Below are 20,618 nucleotides of genomic sequence, written 5' to 3' on the forward strand. Positions count from 1 at the left end.
TTTTCAATTTGTTTCGGTTCAACTTGCAGGGAGCTATCCGCTGGTTACAGAAAATAAAGGGTCCTTGTAAATAATGGTCCTTACCCTCCACAAGCTCAGATCTCAGGCATGAGAAAATCACATGGAACTAAAGCTCAAGGCAGACTGATAGAATCTTGGGAAAATATCCCAAGAGAACACAGGAAGGAAAGAACACTTTAATCTGGGAGGATCTGGCAAGGTGCCACACAGAACTGGGATCTGAAGAGACTTCATGAATATGCTTTTAAAAACATGAGCAATGGCCTGGAGGGGAGAGAGCACAAGTGCAGGAGCTGTGTGCCCAGATAGTGAAAGAGAAGAATGGAAATGGCTGGAGAAAAAGAGTGGTAGATTTTTAAAGTAATATGATCCCATGCATGTTCATTCTATTTTTTTAAAACATCTTATTTTACCTTCATTTACTTCTCTTTATTTTTATGTGGTGCTGAGGATCGAACCCAGTGCCTCATGCATGCTAGGTGAGCGATCTACCACTGAGCCACAACCCCAGCCCCTCATTCTATCTATTAATGCTTTCTGTCTGGGTGTGGGGCATATAATTACAGCAAACTTGGAGAGATAGCTGTGTTAGAATGTGTTGGCTGGTGCGGGTTAGACCAGTTGAGGGCTGGTAAAGAATCCAGGTTGGCAGTAGTAAAGTTTGAAGTAACATAATGTAAACCAAGAACTGGCTTCTGACTGGGGAGACAAAAAGTGAAATTTTGAAGGATTTATACTTTCAGGTAAAATATGAATTAACATGACTATAATGTGGAGCTTCTAGCTAAATCTAAGACTTCAAGGGAAGCTTCAAGCCACACTTTATGGCCACTAGAAGTAAGTCGTCACACTATATAATCCATGGCCAAATGCTAATTCTGGATCCTATCCAACAGTCCACCCAGAGACTTCAAGTTCTCAGAAGCAGAGTAAGGAATGACAAGAAACATTAGAGAGAACGAAATTAGATTCCATTTAATGAGGTGAAAAGCTAAGGTTAGAAATGTAGTCTCGGGGCTGAGGTTGTAGCTCAGTGGTAGATTGCTCACCTGACATGCATGAGGCCCTGGGTTTGATCCTCAGCACCACATAAAAATAAATAAATAAAATAAAGGTATCGTGTCCAACTACAACTAAAAATAAAAAATAAAATTAAAAAGCTTGATTTAAAAAAGAGAGAGAGAGAAATGGAGCCTCAACTCAAACACTTCTGGGGTCAGGTAGTGAGTAAAATGGTTCAAAATAAGCAAAAGTAACCATGCAACCATATTGATCACAGACCTTCGACCCTGAGCCTTGGTGTCAGGGAGACAATCAGAGCACAGAGCAAACCAGAGAGGACATGTCCTGCTAATAGGTAGAGCCTTCCAAATGCAGGGGGTGGGATCACAATTTCATCTAAGTGTTGTCCAAAAGGCTAATTTTAAGAGAAACTTGAAATGCAGATTTTAAGTCTCATTTATAAAAGTTGGAAACTGATTTGTTTTAAAGCAAAAGGAACATAAAAATAAACCAAAACATCAAGGGTGAATAGCACCCATGTGAAAACACTACTGAGCCTGCAAGCTGTCTGGATGTGACCCCTGGTTAGGAGGCTGATGTACAAGCACCAGCAGGTTGGACATTCAGTAGGGTCTAAGGAAAGTCAAGGGAATTTAGAAGGAAGTTGGTAGGGGAATGGAAATATACCTGCTTAGAGTCCAGAGCAACCAGCTGAGGGTACCATCCATCTGGTGACAAATGGAATTTTAAGTTGAAACTTCTTCCACTCAGTAACAAATATTACCTTCATTATTGTCTTTACATTGCTAACGTTTTCTTATTCTCTTGATGTTCCCATTTGTACAAATTCAGTAGGGATTTGTTTTCTTGAATAGCAACCTAATTAGCTGTGGTTTGGGTTTGTTTTGGTATTGACTGTTTCCTAAAGAACTTCAAAAGATAAAGAAAGAAAAGATGAGGTACCATAGTTAAGTCTACAGATGTGGTAAATGTGGGAATGGGGTGATGGGAACTTGTCTCCCTCCTGAGGCTGTCCCTGAGGCCTTCAGCTCTATAATACAGCACTCAGACCTTGTCCCTTTATTTTTTTTCTTTTCTTTTAATTGGTACATTATGGTTACAGATAAAAGTGAATTCGCTGATATATTAGTCTGGTTAATTTCATTCTGCTATTCCTCCTCTTTCCCATTCCCTTTTCTCCCTCATTACTGTTTCTCTGACTTCACTACCTCCTTTCTATAGAGATCATTAGATCTCTCCCCGCTTTTTTAAAAATTTTGTTATATATGACAGCAGAATGAATTACAATTCATATTACACAAATGGAGCACAATTTTTCATAACTCTGGTTGTACACAAAGTAGTCACACCATTCGCATCTTCAAACATGTACTCAGGGTAATGATGTCCATCTCATTCCACTGTCTTTCCTCCCCCTTATTTTTAAGTCCTTACTTTTAACTTCCTCACAGAAAACATTTGACCCGATTTTCTGAGTCAGAAAGCCACAGTCCTTGAGGTAAACTGTATGTGAACTTCCTTAAAAGACTATCTTTAGGAAGTGTTTCTAGTCTTCTTAAATTTTGGCAAGTTTGATCCTCTTCTACAGTTTTTAAAAAAGATTTATGAATTGTTTTTAAAGCTGATTTTTATTGTTATCTATTAATAACTACCACTGTAAAAACTTGATCAAGATTTTCTGTTGAGTTTGAATATTTTTTTTAAGTGTGACGGGAAGACACTGAAGGTTTTTAAGTAGAGAAATGACATTATCTGATTTTTGTTTTGAAATAATCACTTCAGTTGCTGTAGCAGATTGTAGGAGGGCAGAAATGGATGCAAGGACCCCAGATGAAAGATTACTGTAGAAGTCTGGGTGAAAGGCTGGGCTGAGTGGGTGAATGGACTTTAGATAAATTCTGGAGAGCACTGATGGGATTTGTTGAGGGATGGAATTGGGGTTAATGATGATAGACATGGAGAAACAAGAACAAGCCTCAGAATTTTGCTTAAGTGACTGGGTGAGTTTGGCCATGTTCAGGTTTGTGATTCCTATTAGAAATTCAAGTGGGAAGGCTGAGTTGGCAAGTAGATAGACACAAAATTGTGGAGCTAAGTAAGGGATAATGTCATTAAAGATGTAGAATTATGAGCAATTGTTATGTAGATAGTTTTTAAAGCAATAGCCCTAGGTGAAATCTGAAGGACATTTAGATAAACAGGAGGGACATCCAGGCAAAACTCTGGAGATACCAGTATTTGAAGGCCAAGCTAAGAAAGAGCCAGCAAAGTGCAGAACTGTCATCTGAGCTGTCACAGAAGACTCCAAATTCCCAACCTTGGCTTATAAAGATCTACTTGGTCTGACCCCTGTCCACTTCTCCTACTTTTTCTGACCACTCTTCTAACACCGACTGCACTCCAGGACTCTTCCACATTTTTTTTCTTTATTTATTTTTATGTGGTGCTGAGGATCAAACCCAGTGCCTCACACGTGCTAGGCGGGCGCTCTACCACTGAGCTATAGCCACAGCCCCTCTTCCACATTTTTTAAATATGTCAGGCATGTTGCCTCCATAGGAACTTTACAGCAGTTTCAGAATGTTCTCCCTGCTCTCTTCCCCCACATGACTAGGCCCAGCTTTTTGAAGCCTGGCTTAAAATGTCACCTCCTAATATTTCTTTTATTGACCACCAAATCTGAAGTCATCTTCCATTTCCCTCTCTAGCCTGGGACCCTATTTTAAGTACCTATACCACATTTATCCCATCTTTTAAAATTCGTTGTCCATTTCTCACTAGGCAGAGCTCCATGAGCCTTGGAATCTCGCCTATCTTGTTCAATGCTGTATCCCCACCTAGAGTAGCACCTCCAAGCCTCTCAACTGTGTAGAGAATAAATGAATTTAGCGAGGAGGAATTTTCTCTTTCTAGAAAGCCTGTACAAAAGTCATACCCACTACTTTTTGTCTACCTATAAAAAGACAAGAAACCCAGTTGTCTGTTGAGATGGTAATCATGCTGCATTCCATGAAGAAAATGAAGAAACTTTTGCTAGCACAAAAACAGATTCATAGTGCTTTGGATTCTTGTGTGTATTTTAGGAAAAAAAAAAAAAGCACAGCTAGAGGAAAACACTACAAAAAAAATGCTTTTGAAAACAAATCTCTGGATAAAAGCAGATCTGTTTTAAGATGCTGGATGCACAAAACAAGAACACACGGGGTCCATTCGGTGGCTATGGTGGTCAGTGGATCTGTGATTCCAAGTTCATTTAAGAACTAAGACTCAATCTGCCACGCGACCAGCACGCGAGCTTCATAAAAGAGGTTCGAAGCATAAAAATTAACTAGTGAGTTTTAAAATTAAACAGACATAATTCTCGTTACCTTTAATGCCCAGCTCCGGAGACGGCTTCTCCTAGCTCCCGCCTCCAGCCACCTAATGCCGTGGCGAGGTTAACACAAGAGGCGAGAGAGAGAGAGAGAGAGAGAGAGAGAGAGAGAGAGAGAGAGAGAGATAACACACACCAGGGAGTGAGCTTTTATTAGGGAACAAAAATTCAAGGGAAAATCCCATCCAATGAAGGTCGAGGGGGGCAGCATTCCAAGGTTAGGGTCAGTGACTGGTCTTCGGGTCAGTGGCCAGGCACACCTCCACAGGGACAAGCCCTCACACCTGGGACAGGGTGGTGAAGGCTCTGACACAGTTGTCTAAGCGCCTCTCACCCAGCCAGAGAGGTAACTCAAATCACGTGCGAGAATGGCTTCCCACAACTCAATGTTTAGAAACCTTTTTTTTTCTTTTTTTCAATGTACATACTCAGTCAAAGGCTGTGATTGTCTTAGGACTGGGAGAGATGATGAAGAACGCTTGATTCAGTCTTTACAGAGGCCAGAGAGAAGTGGTGACCTTCATGACCTCCTTGTTTTAGGAAAGCCAAGTCTGGGCCAGAGTGTAAGTCTGCTGAGTGATTCTCCCCATAATCTAGAGCCCTTTATATAAGGTCAGGTCCCCTCCCAGCTCTAACCAAGATAGAGACTTGTCAAAAGTCTTCCTCTTTTTTAGGATTAGTAATCTTGGCAGTTAAATCCTGTGTAGAAATAATCTGCCAAGCATAAATTGACTAACACAGTAATTCTTTTGCAGTAATGCTCCTAACAGTTCCTCATTTGTCTCTGAGGACTTTTACCACTGACATAAGTAACTTAGGGCTCAAGTTACTATGTACTTCTGTATCCCCTACAGCTCCTCTGGTCCTTTAGCTAATGACTCCCAAACTTATCTCCTGACCTGGCTTATCATTGAATTTAGACTCATATATCCAATACCTACTTAACATCCCACTCTGATGCTTAATGGGCCTGTCACTTCTGTCAAACACTGAACTCTTGTCTTTTTCACACATATCAAATTTGCCCCATCCATAGATTTCTCCATTTGAATAAACTGCAGCAAAAGCTCCAGCCAAAAACCTAGGATCTAAATGTGATTTCTTTCTTCTCTCTGAAATTCAATTCATAGAGTTCCTGCTATGTCTTGTTTTGGAATGTAGGTGCATACAAAATGAGCTAATCATAGTCCTTGGTTCGTAACAGCACCAAGTGTCTTATTCATTCATGCATTTACTTTTAATGACAAATGAACATTCTTGAACCCACAACCCAACCCAGGGACTAGAACATTAATGGTGACTTACTCAGATATTTGTTTTCTCCTACCTTTGTCTCTTCCCACACACCCAAAGATACCCTGAACTTTGTTACTACCTTGGTTTTATCATATATTTAGACATATATATATATATGTCTAAACAGCTGTGTAGTTGTAGTAGGTTTTGACCTTTATGAGAGAATCATCATGGTGATTTCTGGGAGTGGCCAAAAATTGTTCCATCTGTTAGGTTACTGTGCTGCTAGTACCTGGAATTCATTCATTTGTTGCCATGCAACAGTTCTTTAGTGAACACATTATATTATTCTATAGACAAATATCTGGATTTTTTTCCAGAACATTCTTACATATGTATTCTGGGGCATTTTGTACAGTTATTTCTTTTGAAAATATACCTAGAAGAGGATTTGCTGGCCCATGAGTATACAAATGTTCAGTCTCTCAAATGCATGGTTTTTCACAATGGATATATCAATTCACACTCCCAAAAGCAATAAATGAGTCTATTGACTGAAATTTTAAAAATTAGATTTTGTTGGGTTTCTTAATTTTTGCCAATTGAATAAACTTAAAGGTGTCATTGCAGTCTCCATGTTTCCTTAACAGAGGTGAAAAATTTTTAATGTCTATTGGCCCTTATGTATTTCTAATTTTGTGGAAGACCTGCTTGTCTTTTGCCCATTCTCCTGTTGTCTGCTTTATTCTTGTTCATTTGTAGAACTGTGTATATACTTGATTCCAATCTACTATTAGTTGTGTTACAAATACCTTCTCATAGTTGAATGTTTTCTACATCAAAAGTTCTAATGTTTAAGGGCACTCAAAACAAGAGTTGATGGGCTAGGGATGTGGATCAGTGATAGAGTGCTTGCCTTGTATTTGTAAGGACCTGAGTTCAATCCTCAGTACCACAAAAAAAAAAAAAAAAAAAAAGAAAGAAAAAGATGAATAAAACAGGGTTTTCTTGTGCATGGTGTGAGGAAGAGATCCAATTTTCCTATCTTCATTTCTTTTTCGTTGTCTCCATTTTACAAAGTCTTTTCTACTGTTGATTCTACCATGCTTCCAGTCAGTATAAGATTTATATTTGTGAGAGTCTAACTTGGAGCTTTCTATTTGTTTTGGTCATTTTGTCTGTTTCTGCACCAATAGCACACTCCAATACTTCAGCTTCATTAAAAGTCCTTCTAATAGAGTAAAATTCTTGCTCCTTTTTCATTAATACCTTGCTCACTCTTCATCCTTAACTTTGTCAAAAAAATTTTTTTTTAAATCAGTTTGTCAAACCTAGGAGAAATGGTGGGATTTAGTTGGAAGACATATCAAATCTCTATATAGACCAATTTGGTGGGAACTGACAGTTTATTTATATTAAAATGATATAATGATATATCATCCTAATCCTATATATATCTTCTCATAACCATAACATCATTTTAATCCTCCTACTATCTTTATAAGTTTTATAACTTTCTATAACCAAGTCTGGCATATATTTGGTTAGATTTATTACCAGGCACTTTAGAATTCTTCTTGCAATTGTTTGGCATCTTGTAAAAAACAGTTTTCTAATTTTCTTTTCTTTTTAAATTTTCTATGGCTGGTGTATAAAAGTGTAAATCACAATTATATATTGACCTTATGTTTAGCTATCTTACTAAACTCTCCAATTAATGCTTAATAATCTGATGGAACACCTTTTTTTTACTTTCCTATGCAGACAATCACACCATCTGTAGAAAATGATACTTTTACTCTATTCTTTCTAATTATCACACTTTTATTTTTCTCATCTTACTGCAGTGGCTAACTTCTACTACAATATGAAATAAAAAATGAGGATAATTATTACCCTTCTCTGGTGCATTTTAAAGAGAATGCTTCTAGCACTTTCCTCCCCAGGATATTTATTATAAGATTTCTGTAGATACCCTTAACAAGTTGAAAAGTATTCTCTCACTTATATTTAACTTGGTTGTTATTAGTGGTCATTGATTTATTAAATGTTTTTCTTCAACTACTGATCAAATTTTATTCTGCAAATATGGTGAATGAGATTTTATCAGTTTTCTAATATATCAGCATTGCATTTCTGCAATAAATGCCACTTGGTCAGTGTGGTATATTCTATAGGCATTTGCATATTTATATCCTTGTCTAACATGGACCCATGATTTTTCTTTCTTGCATCATCCCTATGTTTTACTATCAAGGTCATATTGTTTTTGATATAGGAGAATCTTATTCTCTGGAAGAGAATTTACATTAGAATAATCCATTCCTTAAAGATTAGTAAAATCATCTGGGCCTAGAATTTTCTTGTGGGTAAAGTTTTAAGTATTTCCTTTAATAGTAATAGCAATGCTCAAGTTTCTGATTTCCTCTTTTTTTAAAAATTTACTTTTTGTAGTTGTACATGGACAGATTGTCTTTATTTTATTTGTTTATTTTTATGCAGTGCTAAGGATCAAACCCTCATGCATGCTAGGTAAATGCTCTGCCAATGAGTTACAGCCCCAGCCCTCTGATTTCTTCTTAATCAAAACTTTTCTCCTAGGATTTTTTTTTCCACTTTGCTTTAATTTTCAAGTTTATTGCCATGTTGTTCACATATGAACACAAACATTCAATCTAATATTTATTTATTGTTTTTTTTTTTGCAGCTATAAATTACAATCACTAGTACACCTGCAATTCTTTATAGTGTGTTCAACTAAAGAATAAGCAGAAACAGCATAGGTCAGTTAAAAAGAAATCACAGTACTTCTTGGTGTAATCTGCAATAAGGGGAAAAAGTCTTGGGCCCACTCCTTAGAAATAAATATCAAATAACCATAAAAATATTCAGCCATTTTTCAGATATTCCGGGAGGTTCATGCATGGTCCCACGCAGAGCATTAGAGTTCCTCTTTGAAATATCCCAGCTTTGCCAATGACATCTCTTTTCTCAACTGCATAATTTCCCAAAACATCTGATCAACTATACAAACAGAGAAGACAGTTGTGTAAATCATAACAAAACATCTAAAAATTTAAGATTAGGTAACAATGCAAATTGGGCATTTCCTAATGACACACCTAATGCCCAAACAGTCTTTCAATATTTCACACAAACTTCTCCACGTACTTATGGGCATTCCAGTTTTATCAATAAAAGTAATATTCATGTTTTGTCACAACTATTTGTTAAATACTTCAAAGACTATTATTTTAGCCCCCAAAAGGTATATACTTCAGTGTTTTGAGTAACTGTCAATTTTGTTCCCTCAGAAGTGAGTATAATTCAATGTTCAATTTTTCAAGTTATAATTAAACTTATAGATCTTCTTGCTTTAGTACGCTATATTTTAGCATTTTAGTCTTCGTTAACACTAACAGAGAGTGAACTAGAAAAAAGGAAAATGATACAAACCAGAAAACTCAGTAACATTCTTTGTAATAATAGGGAAAAGTCTGTGTTGGGCTCAAATTAAAAATAAATGTAAAGGATTATCTGTAAATTTCAACTCTATATTCTTTTATAATTTTCCACTATAAGTAGAAAAATCTATTTAGTATTTCAAATAATACAAGGTCTATGTCAGATGGGATTGATTTATCAGTGGTTCTCAACCAGGGGAGCTTTGTCCCCCAGGGCACATTTGGCAAAGTCAGTATACATTTTTCAGTGTCACATCTAAGGACTGCTGCTGGAATCTAGTGAGTAAAGCCAGGGATACTGTTCAATATTCTACAATGCACTAATACATACCCTTCTTGACAAAGGATTATTCAGTTCAAAATGTCAACACAGGCTGAGTATCTCTTATCTGAAATGTTTGTGACCAGAAGTGTTTCAGATTTGGGATATTTTTGGATTTGAGAATATTTACATATAAATAAGGTTTCTTGGGGAAGATATCCAAGTCTAAACATGAATTCACTCATGTCTTACATACCCCTTTATCCATATAGCTTGAGTATTTTTAGTTTGCCTGTGTTGTGACTACAACTTAACTCATGAAGTCAGGTGTAGGATTTTCTTCCTGTGGCATCATATCTGCCCCAATGCTTCATTTCATGGAGCATTTTAAATTTTTAGATCTGGTATGTCAAGGTCAGGAAACCCTGCCTTAGACTTAGATGCCATTAATCCTTGTTTCATACAAGGCATAGAAAACAGATTTTAAAATTAAAATACTTGTTTACTATAAACCCACAGTCTATGACAAGTACCAAATATGTGAAGTCCAAGAGGACAGAAACCAGAGAAGGCATCACCTTTACCGCCATAACTCATGTCATTTTCTTATTTTCATAAAGTAAATTATCTTTCAGACTTTCCTACAAATCTTATTTTAACAAGGAAAAAAAAATATGCTGACAATTTAACAACATAAATCATCTGTTCTCCATTTTAAATCATATTATCCAGCAGTTATTTAAAAAGATTTCAGTGTTCTTAAAGTCATAAAAAGTATTATACAGCTCAAAGACTAATGTTACACAGACTTTTGAAATTCAGCTTAATTAAGGGCAGGTTTCATTCCTATTCTTCTAGGCATTAAAGTTCAATTATATGGGATTCTAAATAAATACAATTTTTCCAACAAACCAGAGTTTGAGAAAGACTAAAGTTTTGTTGATATGAATTTTTTTTCTTTTTTGAGGGGGTACCAGGGATTGAACGCAGGGGCACTCAACCACTGAGCCACATTCCTAGCCCTATTTTGTATTTTATTTAGAGACGGTTCTCAGTGAGTTGTTTAGCACTTTGCTTTTTGCTGAGGCTGGCTTCAAACTAGTGATTCTTCTGCCTCCCGAGTCACTGAGATTTCAGGTGTGCACCACCACACCCAGCGTGACTACTTTTTCTATAGAATTGAGATTCACTAGTTTATGTGACTGAAAGACATTTTCAGTACCTAAAAATATATAAATGGGAAAATCTCCCACAATTTCAAATGCAAAACTGGCATAGACTTGTCCCTAAACTACATGTGGCTCAAGAAAAACTGCTTCAAAGCTGTCAGGCCATATGAGTTTTTTTTTTTTTTTATTTTTTTTATTTTTAATTTTCGGCAGACACAACATCTTTGTGTGTATGTGGTGCTGAGGATCGAACCCAGGCCGCACGCATACCAGGCGAGCACGCTACTGCTTGAGCCACATCCCCAGCCCCCATATGAGTTTTTATGCTTGATATTTAAGACATTGGACTATAAAACCATGGGCAGTCACAGAAGACTGTATTAAAAATATTAACACACTTGTATGAGGTGGCTCATCTGGAACATCATGTGCACTTTCTGCTGGTTTAGAATGTAGCAATCTATTCCATTCAGAATCATCTCATGATTGCTTTATTAATTCACACGTGAAAGTAGAAAATACAGAAAAAATTTACCGTGAGCTCCTTCGTGGCTTCCAACAATTGTTTTAAACAAATCTGACCACTTTTAGAGCTTTCTCATTTTCATCTCTTAAGAATCAAATTTAATAATCTTTGTACTCTCCTCAACATTTACCACTTGATTGATCGCATATACCTTACAAATTAAAACTGGACTGGCTTAAAATTCAAGAGTGTAAAATGAGGCAAATAAAGAGATTGAATATTTTATTTTTAAAAAGAGACATTTTGGGGGCTTGGGTTGTGGCTCAGTGGTAGAATACACGCTCTGCACGCGTGAGGCACTGGGTTTGATCCTCAGCACCACATAAAATAAACAAACATCTACAAGTAAATATATATATATATATATTTTAAAGAGAGATTTATTCCCAAATTATCTACACATTTCATTAGAACTACAAAAGGGATTCAATATAAATGTAAAAGCAATAAAGTTTTTTTTTAATATTACTTGTCATGCATTTTGCTAAACCTTCATATACATACTTACAGCAAATTAAGAACACTCACCATCCTGCTGTTTCACAAGTCCCTGCTGAATATATCGAATGTATGTAAAAAAATTACATACAGAAGTGATCTAGGCAGAAAGGGAAAAAATGTCATGAGTCAATTGCCGTGCATCAAAGTGAATTTTATTAATAAACTGTGGTTAAGTCACTTACCCTATATCTGCAAAAAGGAGAAATGTAATAATAGTTGCTTGAGTCCCCTAGCTTAATTCTGTGTTTACAAGACTTACTCTGGCCAGTGAGAGCACATTTTCTGTAAAATAATAAATATCACTTTTTAAAATTAAAAGCATTTTGCTCCTGCCCTTAATATAAGTTATATATTCACTCAGTAAACAACAAATACTTGAGAACTTACTATGTAACAAACCCTTTTCTGAATGCTGGGCTATAGTGATGAAAAGAACAAAATCTGTGTCCTTAAGGAGTTTATATTCTAATATATGCTTAATACCATAACACTAAATGCTTCTAGAACCAGAAACTAAATATTTCTGTGTGATATGTCCTATCCTAGAACAAATTTAAAATAAGTAATCAGCCCTAGGACAGTGCTCAGCTTAGTACAAGGACTTCAACTTTTCAGCTGAGAACTTAATGATGCCTGTTCAAGTCTCAAAACCTGTTCTTGCTGGGCAGGGTGTTGCACACCTGTAAACCGGGCAGCTTGGGAGGCTGAAGCAGGAGGATCACAAATTCAAAGAAGCCAGTCTCAACAATGTAGCAAAACCCTGTCTTAAAACAAACAAACAAAAACCCCCCAAACCCTGTTCTCAATAGCTTGCAGGGTAACAACTTCTGGGTGAGGTACTTTTTTTTTTTCCTTGTTTGATTGGTTGGCTTATATGCACTTAATGCAGAAGTAGAAAGGACTAAGCCACATTACAAACATACTGAATCTTAACACACATATAAACAGCACACTGCATTTTGTACCATCTTTCCTATTTGGCACAAGGACTTCCCTGTCAGGGATGAGGCTGTAAGCCTCTTGAGGACAGAGACAGTGTCTCATTCATCTTTAAGTGCCTGGCACTAAGCACGTGCCTGGCACACAGCTGACATTCAGTGACTGATGCATCAGTAATGAGCCACTTGTCACTACTGTTCCATGAGATGAAGCTCACTTGCTTATCAGGCTAGACTTGCCAACCTAGGAAGCTAAGAATTTGGCTAAATACAACTATTACTCTTATCAATATAAAATTAACACTGCATGGGGCTAGGGTTGTAGCTCAGTGGTAGAGCACTCGCCTCGCATGCCTAAGGCCCTGTGTTCGATCCTCAGCACCACATTAAATAAATAAATAAATGAATGAAAATAAAGGTATTTTTAAAAAAATTTAACACTGTTCTAAGTAAAATAAAGTGGTCAATGGCATTTTATATGACATTGTAAGTTATATAATAATAAAGAAAAATGTATTATATAAACATTAAATATCAGCTCTATAAGAAACATAATACAAATGTACCTCCATAGTAAGGAAACACCCTGAGGAATTTGTTGTTATTTGGAACAGGATAATTTTGGAGGTGGCCATGAAAATCACAAAACACTTTTGATCTTTTTAAAGATTTTGTCTCCATTGTTCCTTTATTAGCAAATTGTTTTAATGACTTATAACTATTTCAAAGTATTAATTACTAACTTGGGGAGAATAAAAGGTCAATAAATTTAAGATTCCAGTGTTAGAAGTTCTTGTAATTATAATTTACCCAAGAAGAAAAAGTAGCATCAAGCTGATAAAAATTATTTTTATATACACTATTCTTCTGGGAATAGATATAAAAACAGATCAAATCTTCCTCCCTTCAAGAGTCCCTGATCACATTTGGAATAATCTTGCCTTCCTTAAAATTCCTATAGCACTATGACATTTATTTAGTCACTATCTTCATAACCAGACCACAAGAATCTTGGTAAAGGCCACACTTTACATTTCATTTTAAAAAGACAATATGTCAGGTGTGGTGGCACACACCTGTAATCCCAGAGGCTCAGGAGGCTGAGGCAGGAGGATCAGAAGGTTCAGCAACTTACTTGGAGGATCACAAGCTTCAGCAACTTACTTGGCAAGGCCCTAGCAACTTACTGAGAACCTGTCTCAAAAAAATAAAAACAGGCTGGGAATGTGGCTCAGTGGTTAAGTGTCCTGGGTTCAATCCCTCATACCAACAAATAAATAAATAAAAAGGGCTGGGCTGTAGTACAATGGTAAATGGCTTGCCTACAAGTGTGAGACACTGGGTTCGATCCTCCGCACCACATAAAAATAAATAAAGGTATTGTGTCCATCTACAACTAAAAAAATATTTTAAAAAATAATAAAAAGACCTCTTCCTTCAGTTTTTCCACATGATATATCCTACAAACTCCTTGGCTTCTGAGCTCATGCCAACAAGCACAGTATCCTTAAACTGGCAAACTGTTCTCTAAGTATGTAACTGTTTTACTAAAACACTATAAATTCATTTTCACTAATACCCCTATTTGTCATCATTCGATGGTATTTGCAAATGTATTATATGTGTGATATATCATAGACACAAAATTTAAATTATACAATAAAAACTATTATATGCTATATTTAAAATAAAGTATGACATAGAGCTTCAAAGTATAAAAAATGCTATCACAAAATTTGATTCTTCAATTGAGGGGTTGAAGGACTAAGTTAAAAATACTTGGGTGTTTGTAGAATTTAAATCCTTTCCTATGATTCAGGGGCCACTGTGCTAGAGGTGTGTCACAAGGGGAGTGTGACACAGGACAGACTCTGGGTAGATGTGTGGCTCACAGACAGACTCCACAAACAGTCACATGAATACAATCATTCTCTAAGCTTGCTGAGAATGTATGCACATCGTGAGAAATGGAAGAACAGAACTTTTACAACAGATTTTAACAGACTTATTAGTTAATTTCAACTAGTCTTTTCATCTTCTGACTTCACAATAATCCTGAGGAAAGTCAATTATTGCTTTCTACAAGCTCTGTTGGGCTTTCCAGTCTCCCATATTGATCTGCTTTTTATATTCTAACTAAGTACCTTCCTCAAAAGTTTTCCAAGTCATTTTTAAAACATAAAACAGGGTACAATTCAGTGTTGGTTTTAGGCCAAACATTTACCTTTATCTAAAACCAGCACTATCTAAAAACTGGTTTTAATCTTTCCTACTCATGGGATTGGACGAAAACAGCTTGCCTTGCTATGAAATATGGCAGTCTTACCTCTGACCCCAAACAGCAGGCTGGGGATAGAGGTAGAGTGCATGTCCACCAGGTGCAAGAAGACCCAGGGTTCAATCCCCAACACCACAAAAAAACATACTTACACACACACACATGTAAATCCCAAATACTTTTCACACATGAAAGACAGAACTGATTATTTACAAAAGTGAGAACACTTTATATTAGCAATATGCAAGGTGAGGATTGAACCAATTTCTTTGGCACCCTGTTTTTATTGATAAGACTTGGTCTAATTCAGTATCTCCTCAAATTATTTTTATGGTAACCCTCAGAAATATTTCACACAGACACCCAGTGTACACAAGTATAACAAATAAAAATCTGCCTACAATCCACTAAATGGGTCACAACATGGGGTTAAAAAAACAAAAACCATGTTTCTAATCATTAGTCTACCTGGATCCCTATCATATATGTATATTTTTGTAATTTAAAAGACTTTCTCTTGATGCTAAATTTGAAATGTTATCTCCCACACTGTCTGGGAATCTGGTTTTGGGCTCTGAATAGAAACCCAAGGAGATGTAACCACAATTAAAACTAAAAAACTAAACAAATGCACACACACAAAAATTCATTATTTTTACAAGCTACAAATGTGAAAACCTACTTTGGTCCTCCACATTCCACAGCAGAAGCTTTCACAAATCGAATAGGTTGTAATCCCACTGGTTCAATGCTTAGAGTATTGTTTTCCACAGCCTCCAGAACAGCTGAAGCCAACTTAAAAAAAAATAAAAGTATTAGATGCCATGCTGGCAGAAAAGCACCAAATTATATTCTATGGTTAACTAATTTTATGAATTAATCTTTCCCCAAGTTTCACTAACTTGGCCTTACCTAACAAAAAGGAAAAAAAAATTACATATTCTTGATTTAACTTCTTTTATAATTCAGATACTGTTATGAAAGGCAATTTAGTTGTAGTGAAGTAACTTTTTTCATTACCTAAGGTATTAATTCCAGTCTCTGTTCACTTCTTACCTACAATTAACCCCCACTGTAAATGCCATTTCAGAATGAATATCCTAATGCTTTCTTCTGCTAATTTACATACATGTCATTTATAACACAGCAACATATACTAATTTTAGACAATATATTTTCTCAATTTGTATTTATATTTATAAAAGACTGCAAAAAATAATTGCATTATCAAATATTAAGTCTCCAGATGGAGAAGGTAACAACTGATTAGTAGGTAACAAAGGTAAATTTCTGGGGGCTGAGGATGGAGCTCAGTAGCAGAGCATTTTGACAACCTAAATAAAGCCTGTTCAATCCCCACCATCACACACACACACAAAAAAAAGCAAGCTTCTTGCTAAGCTGAAGAAGCTTTAGCAAGATAACTAATACTGAATGGCCTATTTGAAACCAGCTACAGAGCTATAATAAACACATATTCATATCAAAAGTGTTACAATGTTCATATTAAGTTCTCCTTAAAAGTAATGTTATAACTAAATCCTTAAAAGACTTAATACAAAACTCTTAGGATTAAATTTCTTAAACATTAATTTACAGAATATCTGAAGACAAACCTTTTATATGGAAGAACAAAGTAAAATTATGACTTTACATTTGTATATGACTTGTATTTTTAAAAAGTTTTTATATATAATCTACTTCACTTCTTTCTCTTAACCCTGTGGCAAAGGCAAAGAAGGCGTTATTTTTCCTGTTTTAAAAGATGCAGAAACTAAACATGGATTTTTATCACATACAAAACTTTTAACAAGACTGTATAGAGAACTTCCCTTACACTAAACCTGGAACTGCCGATCAAGAAATAAGCCCTCCTCCCTAAATGTATTTACACTTCACTTCAATGCAACACACACTTCAGTGTGAATGATCCTCTGCTCAAAGAAGAAAAGATATTCAGTAACTGAATGCCAACAACTATGACTCTAATATGGAATGGAAAAAATGGCAAAACATAACATTTTATAATAACTTACTAATGTAAGAAATATGAAAATATGTAACATGACTTAGTAAAAAGAACAGAAACAACTTTAATGCATTCCTACAAAAAAGAAAAAAAATTACCTCACTTTTTGAGAATGTTAAACATGGAAAGATATCTTCCTGATAGATTTTGTCTAAGAAAGGACATGTTCTGTCCATTGTGGGCTCATCCTTCCAAGATCTGAATTCGTTATACAGAGATAAATCAGCCTAACAAACCAAAAGAAAGCACAAAACAACTTTATAAAAAGAACAAACACAAAACCATTTTATAAAACAAAAATCTAATTTAAACATTACTGAAAAGTAAATGCTCATTTAAAATAATGAACTGAAATATCCCTGATTCGTTTTAAAACATGTTAGCAATTTTTCTTTAAGAAAAAAAAAAATGACTCTGAAATGACTGACTGACCCTTTTTAATGTATCCACTATGGTATCCAATGATTCTACCTTTTTCCTCAACTCTGGTCCCCCAAAATTAACATTGGAGCTGTTCTTAAGACAAAGGTGCACACTGTTTTAATATAAAAATGGGTAAGTCTTTTCTGAAAACAATGATAAAGTGGAGCCAAGTTAACGAAGTAAACTGCTCAAACTGAGACTAAACTGTGAAACTTAATATGGGGTCAAAAATGACACTAATTGCTCTGCTATTACCTGAAAATATTTCTAGAAGAATTGCCAAAATGTTCATTGTATTAGCAAAAAGACAAAAAGAAGCACACATTAGGCTGCTAAATTGACTATCTTAAAATATGTTTAGATATTTCTGGTACATCAACATCTAGTAATTACCATATGAATTACTGAGAATAATCCACTTCTGGTACTCATTTTCCTAACCACTCCTTTAGCTATTCCTCTTCTTTCCCTTCTCCCTATAACAAAATTTCCCCAAGTATTCTTCCCTGCAGATCCTAATATTCCCTCTACTTACCTATTCAACACCATCTGCTGGAAGACAAAGCTACACCTACACCAGCCACCCAAAGAGAAGTGTCTCCCTTGTTCTTTTACAATCCTAAGCCACTCTTCTGCAGATGCACTTAATACCCTATGTATGACACATGGGACTACAGTTGTGGCTGGCTTCTAAATAGCTTAATCAGAGGTGCAGTTTCTTTATGTGAAAGTAACAAAAGGCTGAGGGTATCCAAGCTTTACTACAGACTTTCTTTTAAGATGTATAATGACAATCTCAATGTGAATTTTTTCATCCCAATTCATAAATTCCTTGAATCAAATTAAAGGCAAAAGGATAAAGAATATTAGCAGATAAATACTTAATGTTTTCATATTCATTTTCTTTGTAAGTTTATTAAAAAAATGAACATAAACCCCAAGGCAGATATGGTATTCTAAGGAAAGAGTCTAATGTAAAGGCAGTAATTTAAACCATTTCTTAAAAGCTGACTCTTGCAACAACTATGGTAAGCATTTTATAAACATTTAATCCACAGAACTGTGTGAGACAGCTATTACAATCACCATTTTATAGATAAGGAGGTTATGACTTAAATAAAGTAACTTGCCCAAGGCTATACAGTAAGAAAATAGTAAAGTCTACACTCAAAAAATCTGAGCAGTATGATCTTAAAGACTGCCTTGAGTGTGTGTCTGCATGCATAAATGAGTTTTAAAGGCTTTCAGAAGATAGGTTGCTAATAACATGACTGCATGTCCCATCAGGTTTTCTACAGAATCACAGGCATATTTTGTTTGAGATAGTCACATCTGATTCTAAGAGTTACATTAGGCCAATTTTTTGTCTTATTAAAACTTTTTGACATTTTTCATAACACATCAGAATATAAGATAATACCTAAAAAGCAAAAAGCTATTATTTTGAAGTTATATGCTGCCTATTCTTATTTTAAGGAATTTCAAAAACCAAAAAACAAACCTTTAAAATATTCCATGAGAAAACATCTAAATTTTATCAGTATAAACACAGGGGAAAAGAACAAAATTACACATGAGTGAGAAACTATAGCAAAAATGCAAGTGGGAACAAGCCATTAAAAATGCTATTTAAGTTCAAAGAAATCAAAATTAAAGTTATGACTAAAAATGTTTGTTAAATATTTCAAAGAAAGCAATGTATATTTTATATTTTGTAACATCCAGATTTGACCAAGTATTTCTAATTAGCATTTTCATTAATAACAAAACAAAATGCAATTCAATTAAGATAATTTAATAAATTCCTGGCTTCCATGAAAAAATTTAACTGAAAAATTATAAATAGCTTCTTCGAGATTATGATGGATTTGAATTCAACAATGTAAAATATAGCTCTTGAGGAAAAAAAACAGGGATGGGGCTGGGGTTGTAGCTCAGTAGTAGAGTACTTGTCTAGAGTGTGTGGGGCACTGGGTTCGATCCTCAGCATTACATAAAAATAAATTTTAAAAAAGGTATTGTGTCCAACTACAACTAAAAAAAAAAAAGAAAAGAAAGAAAACAAAACACAAGGAAGTGGTGCTCCATGAATTATTGATGAATCCCCTGGGAAATGCTTTGCCATCGTTTGCAATGATAAAATTAAAAATATTTTATAGTAACATAATTTTTACTCTTACGTATTCAAAATATTAGCACACTAACTCAGTTATCTTTATAGCATGTCTTCTAAAACGATAAAGCTGCCATTATTTCTATTTTTTGTTGCTTAAGTATCTGAATTAACTCTAAGAATCTCTTAATAATAAAAAATTCTACTTTTCTCAGAATTAAATAAAAGCAATACACTAATTTTTAAGAAAATCACCTTAAAGCTAGGTATGAAGGTCAGTGGTAGAGCATTTGCCTAGCATGTACTAGACCCTGGGTCCAATCCCCAACATTGAAAAAAAAAAACCAAAAACACCTTGTTTTATTTTCACATATTTCTTATATTTGTAATTTACGAGAGCATTCTAGCAATACATTTTAGTAACCTAGGAACTAGGTTACTAAAGCCACCCACTCTCCTTTATACAACACAAGACAGTTTGTTCCCTAAATGAAAAATTGAGATTAAGAAACTTACCAAGTTTCCAGCAGGTACTCCAAGGGCAGTCAAGTAGAAAATGGAAGTGAAGAATCCCTGAAAGCAGCCAGCTCTAGATAAAGCCTCCCCCATCTTAATATTGCATATTTTGTACTAAAAGTTTTGCTGGCAAAAATCATAACTGACCTCAGTGATGAGAATTAACAAGTATCAATAGAGTCAGAGGGGACAGTCCTTGACCAGTTACCTCTTTGCAGTCTTTTACAATTGGCTGTATCACACTGAGGTCCTGATGACTGCCACTCATAGCACTGCTTGTACTTTTATTTCTTGTATGCCCCTTTTTAAAAGGTGTCTTTCCACCTGGCAGAGGCTCTTGTGTGGGTGACGTTGGAGAACTGGACAACACGAGTGTCTTCAACGCAGCTACTTCTGCTTGAAGTACATCAATCTTGAAGAGAAACCAACAGTAATACACACTAAATATGTTTTATGACATATGTAGCCAAATGCTAGCAATTTGCTCAAGACACTTTCAAAGATAGAAAATAAGTCTAATTTGTCTTTTTTTTTTTTAATTTTTTTATTGTGGGTTGTTCAAAACATTACAAATTTCTTGACATATCATATTCCACACTTTGATTCAAGTGGGTTATGAACTCCCACCTTCACCCCATACACAGATTGCAGAATCACATCAGTTACACATCCATTGATTTACATATTGCCATACTAGTGTCTGTTGTGCTCCGCTGCCTTTCCCATCCTCCACCCTCCCCCCTCCC

At 35.4% G+C, this 20,618-nt stretch overlaps 1 protein-coding gene across 4 annotated transcripts in view; it reads right to left on the bottom strand.

The window, feature by feature from the left end:
• Nucleotides 1-8,322: 8,322 nt before the first annotated feature.
• The window catches only part of LOC107140063 (RAB3A interacting protein), a 54,209-nt gene continuing 41,913 nt past the window's right edge, over nucleotides 8,323-20,618 (bottom strand). For 2 of the 4 annotated variants that reach the window (XM_015483019.2, XM_015483021.2), the window contains 6 exons: nucleotides 20,081-20,284; nucleotides 16,919-17,047; nucleotides 15,474-15,586; nucleotides 11,758-11,857; nucleotides 11,603-11,672; nucleotides 8,323-8,677 (listed from right to left, as the gene is read on the bottom strand). In XM_015483019.2, coding sequence (XP_015338505.1) covers nucleotides 8,595-8,677; nucleotides 11,603-11,672; nucleotides 11,758-11,857; nucleotides 15,474-15,586; nucleotides 16,919-17,047; nucleotides 20,081-20,284 — 699 coding nt within the window. In that variant the 3' untranslated portion in view covers nucleotides 8,323-8,594. Of the gene's footprint in view, nucleotides 8,678-11,582; nucleotides 11,673-11,757; nucleotides 11,858-15,473; nucleotides 15,587-16,918; nucleotides 17,048-20,080; nucleotides 20,285-20,618 lie in introns of all 4 variants that reach the window. The other 2 variants (XM_048805193.1, XM_048805197.1) reach the window with 2 other exon arrangements.

The sequence above is a fragment of the Marmota marmota genome, unplaced genomic scaffold, assembly GCF_001458135.2.
Source record: "Marmota marmota marmota unplaced genomic scaffold, marMar, whole genome shotgun sequence".
In the NCBI taxonomy this organism is placed as follows: Eukaryota; Metazoa; Chordata; class Mammalia; order Rodentia; family Sciuridae; genus Marmota; species Marmota marmota.